General features: G+C 41.0%; 1 protein-coding gene across 1 annotated transcript; it reads right to left on the reverse strand.

The window, feature by feature from the left end:
• Nucleotides 1-1725: 1725 nt before the first annotated feature.
• Nucleotides 1726-3586, reverse strand: LOC147619072 (uncharacterized). Its single transcript, XM_086774536.1, has 2 exons — nucleotides 3495-3586; nucleotides 1726-3323 (listed from the first exon to the last, which is right to left on the reverse strand). Exon 2 carries the CDS (start codon nucleotides 3310-3312, stop codon nucleotides 1855-1857), a length of 1458 nt encoding a protein of 485 aa, XP_086630662.1. The 5' UTR covers nucleotides 3313-3323; nucleotides 3495-3586; the 3' UTR covers nucleotides 1726-1854.
• Between the last annotated feature and the right edge of the window lie 793 nt (nucleotides 3587-4379).

Raw genomic sequence — 4379 nt, forward strand, 5'->3', positions numbered from 1 at the left:
GTGAATATACTCGTGTGTACATCGATGTGTGTGCACGTGCAGGTGCATATGTGTGTGTGAGTGTGTGCATGTCCATGTGTGTGCACATGTACTTGTGTATGTGAGTGTATTTATGTGCTTGTGTGCATGTATACACATGTGTGTATATGCAAGCTTGAGTATGTGTGCAAGTGTGCATATCTCTATGTGTTGCACGTGTGTCCATGCATGCGAGTGTGTGTATGTGTGTTTGTATACGTGTGTATACATATCATGTGCTTATGTCTGTGTGTGCATGAACATACATGTATGTGCATCGACATACATATAAATCTATTTATATATACATGCTTACATACCTATAGATACACATACATACATAATATATATACGTCTGTGTGTATGTATATTCTCTCTCTTACACATGCACATAATATATGTGTGTGTGTGTATATATTCTCTCTCTTACACATGCACATAATATAATATTAGAAGATGTGTGTGTGTGTGTGGAGGGGGGAGGGGTGGGAAATTTGCTTTTTAATGTATTATATATATAGATATATAAGAAACTCAATGAGTAAATGGTTTGATGGTGACAACTAATTGTGAGCTCCAATGCATATAGGAGTGTGGGAAAGAAACCCCCAAGCACTTGTCTTCTCTTCTCCTTTCTCCTTTTCAAAAATTCTCCCTCTCCTTTCTCCACGTAAAGGGGTGGGGACTCTTCCTTTATCTTGTAATAGATACATAGAAAACATGGACCCTTTATGAGCTCCACCAAGTAAGTTTAACATGATCGCAAAATTTTGCTTTATATCGGCAAAAGCCCCTCTACATAGCCATACCCAAAAGTGATGCACAAGTTGAGATATAGTTTACTATAAAACTACAAAAATGAGACAAATTGGTCCCAAAAAACAATGGCAGTGCTAAGTTCTCGTTTCTAATGCTAAATGAGTCTATGAGATCCATTTTTTTAGAAAAATGAAAAGAATCCAAGAATTGTGACAATACGAAATTATTGAATACAATCTTCAAATTCATCATAGCACTAGAAAATCCATCCTCTAGAATCTCAATGTCCTATAACTTCAAGAAACGCTTTCCCATACCGCCTATAAAACAAGAGGAGAGGATGGTTTCATTGAAGATTTTACTAGCAAGACTTAAGGGAAAGAAATAGAGACCAACTTTGTGGAGGACAACACATGTGTCTATACCTTGAGCCTCTATACAAGCCATCGCAACCTTGCGTGGTTCATCTGCATAAAAGGCGTCACCTAGAAGGATCCACCAAAGCTTTAATTGTATGTGGTGCCGTTCCTCTTTCTTATAATTCTCGATAGGGAGTCCAAGACACCCTAGTGAGTTTTGAGAATAACCAGATGGGCAAGTCAAAACACTACATAGGTTGGCATAATGAGGCTGCACATCATCAAGCAATGCAAAGCTGTAGTCCCTCCATGTAATGTACTGGTAATTATTGCGACTTTCCCGAAACAGTGCTTCCACGCCAGATTCGAATGTGATGTGAAGTTCAAATTTGCCAGATCGGCCCTCGATATCAGCAACAGAGCTGGTGACGCACGTTGACAATTCAATATGTTGAGGGCACACGTTGACAACTTGCGCATTGGTTTTGAGGATGGGACCTATCATCAGGCTTTAAATTTGGCACCTCAAAAAATATTAAACTATGACACCTCAAAAAATATGAGACCTCAAGCAGTAAGCGGGGAAAGAATCGCACTGCTACATCTAAAATGGAGCCCGAGCACTTACAAGTCTAGACCATGGCCCATATGGCAAGTACCTATCTAGAACTTGATGTGTGAATCATGGTGAGAATGTTTAATAATTAGGTAAAGTCAGTTAATCACCTGGATAATCCTCCCATTCTCCGATCATTTTTCGAGTGAAGATTAGATCGCCATGATGATCCTTGAGGAGCCGGGGAGCCCACGACATCCCAGGCTTCTCATAGCCAAAGAAGCTCATGGCACAAAGCTGGACCACCAAGTGTGGATTCCTCTTGCAAACTTCTAGAATCTGGTCATCCAGGTTGTCCTTAATTATATTGAAAGGCATCAGCTGCTTAGACCCCAGTAGCCCGAGTATGCTGAGAATCCTGTCTTCTGGGTGATCGCATTGACGGGCAGTAACAAGGTGTGCAACAAGCATAGGGCAAGATATACACTGTCCTGTCATTAATGGCTCTTGACAGTTCAGATCATCCATGCAAGCAATTTGTGAGGTTCTACACAGTGGACTTATATGCAGCAAAGGTGCCGTTGCGGCAGCAAAAAATGAAGCCACATGTATGTAAGCTTGACGATCCATGAAGATAAGCTGGTTGCTGCTGGCTTCTCTCGCAAGTGGGAAGGAGCGACAGTCTTCACACATCACATTTGGGACCCCCATAGTTGGAATGCGATCAGGCACAGTGCGTGAAGACGTGGCTATGTTGTCTTTGTAGTACATTGTAAAGAGTACATAACTCGCTTTTGCATACACCACCATCAAAGGATCTAGCAGGCATCTACAGAGTCCCCTTCCAAGTTTGCTGAAGTGCAAATCCTCCTCAGCCGGACGCATTGCCACTATGCTGCGACTTCTTTCGCGGACCTTAAGGATGACCTTATCCTCATCTTCATCTGACTCAGTGCTGTCTATACACAGCCTGTTCCTCTGACTGAACTCCAGGAAGTGATTGAGTTTCTCCCGCTCCTCGAGACTGAGGGAGAGCACAAACGTGAGCTTCTTGGGAAGCGCACATTCCTGTACTGTCCATGCGCGGCTGAACCAGCGCGGCATGGTTGGTCGCCCTGCATGATCAGATGCACCCCAGAACTTCATGTGGTGTTGCCCAATGCCGTGTGGGAGTACAAAGCAACCTTTGCTTTCTGAGTAATAGCTCCTCATACGAGGGATCTCCCTCTCCTTCTCCGTCGAGCTGGTCTGGTCGATGCACACTGCATCAAACCATGCGCATTCCACGCCTTCTTCATCCTGCAGCACTCTGAAGAGATCTTTCAAATCTTTGTAGCATGCGATATCACTGAAGTCTGCGGCTTTGAAAGCCTCATTGTAGTAAGCCCCTGCTCCTGCAGCAGCAACCTGGTTTCCGATCTGCCTTGAGAAATGCCGGACCTTCTGCATCCAAGTGTGGGATATGGTGTGGAAATCCCAGTTCTCAGGCTCCTTGAAGCAGATTCCGCGGGTGCTCACGTCCACAGTAGCAGCCACGTCGATGACGCGAATAGGGTAGGGCGACGACGTTTCCACCACCACGTCATGCCTGCTGGCGGCAGTGCTGGTTCCAGGCTCCATCGCCACGCCTCCTGTACAGTAGGTGAGCAGCAAACTCAATAGAATAATAAAACAGCGCTGACAACAGGTTAATAACGTAAGAAATATATGATTACATCTGGTTCTAATTATAGAAGCGCTAATTAGAATTAAATAGTTAGGAGAAGGGAGTTGCTGCGAATTAGTGTTGCTGAAGTTAGAACCTTGCTGCTGCTGCTGCTGCAATGCAACCAAGAAGACCAGCTGCAGGATCGATCCCTAAAACCTAACTTTCCTCTCTCTCTCTCTCTCTCTCACACACACACACACTCTCTCTCGCGATTGCCTTTATCTTCTGAGAGCGGTGGCCGTACCAGGCAATATATTATCTGCAGCCACGCTGCCACTCTTAGGAGTTCAGATCGAAGCTTCACTAAGGTTTTGGGGGACTTTTTAGGCTCACCCCCCTTTAATTAATTAATTGCCAGATCGCTTCAAATTTCGAAAGTTATCACTGTCCGCACTTGTTAGTGTCTTGACAAGTTGACACATGCAATGGAATAGTTCAATGTCCAAAATAACAAGTTGACACATGCAATGGAATAGTTCAATGTCCAAGACTCCAAAATAACAAAATAGTGGAATTAAGAGATAATAATCGACAGATATCTAAATGATTAATATCCAAAAAAGCAAAATAGTGGAGAAATAACAATCGATTGATCAATACTTAACTAACTAACTATATATATATGTATAGTTAAAAATATACATACATGTGTGTGTGTGTATATATATATATAAAGAAAGACATACAATAACTATATATATAGCTATGTGTGTCTACAATAATATATATATATATTAAAAAGTATACATATTTACAAATATTATAATAAAAAGTACATTTAAAAAAGGATTTTTTAATAACTCATTAAAAATATATATTTAAATTTTATATATTCAAGAATAATATTCTTAATTATATATAATGTTTATATATCTATCTATATATATATAATATTAAAAAGTATATAGCTATACATATATAGTTATATATATCTGTTATGCGTGTGTGTATGTATGTATTATGCATTAAAAATTAATAC

The sequence above is a fragment of the Cibotium barometz genome, chromosome 34 (genome assembly GCF_041138505.1).
Source record: "Cibotium barometz isolate CiBa-2024 chromosome 34, ASM4113850v1, whole genome shotgun sequence".
Classification (NCBI taxonomy): Eukaryota; Viridiplantae; Streptophyta; class Polypodiopsida; order Cyatheales; family Cibotiaceae; genus Cibotium; species Cibotium barometz.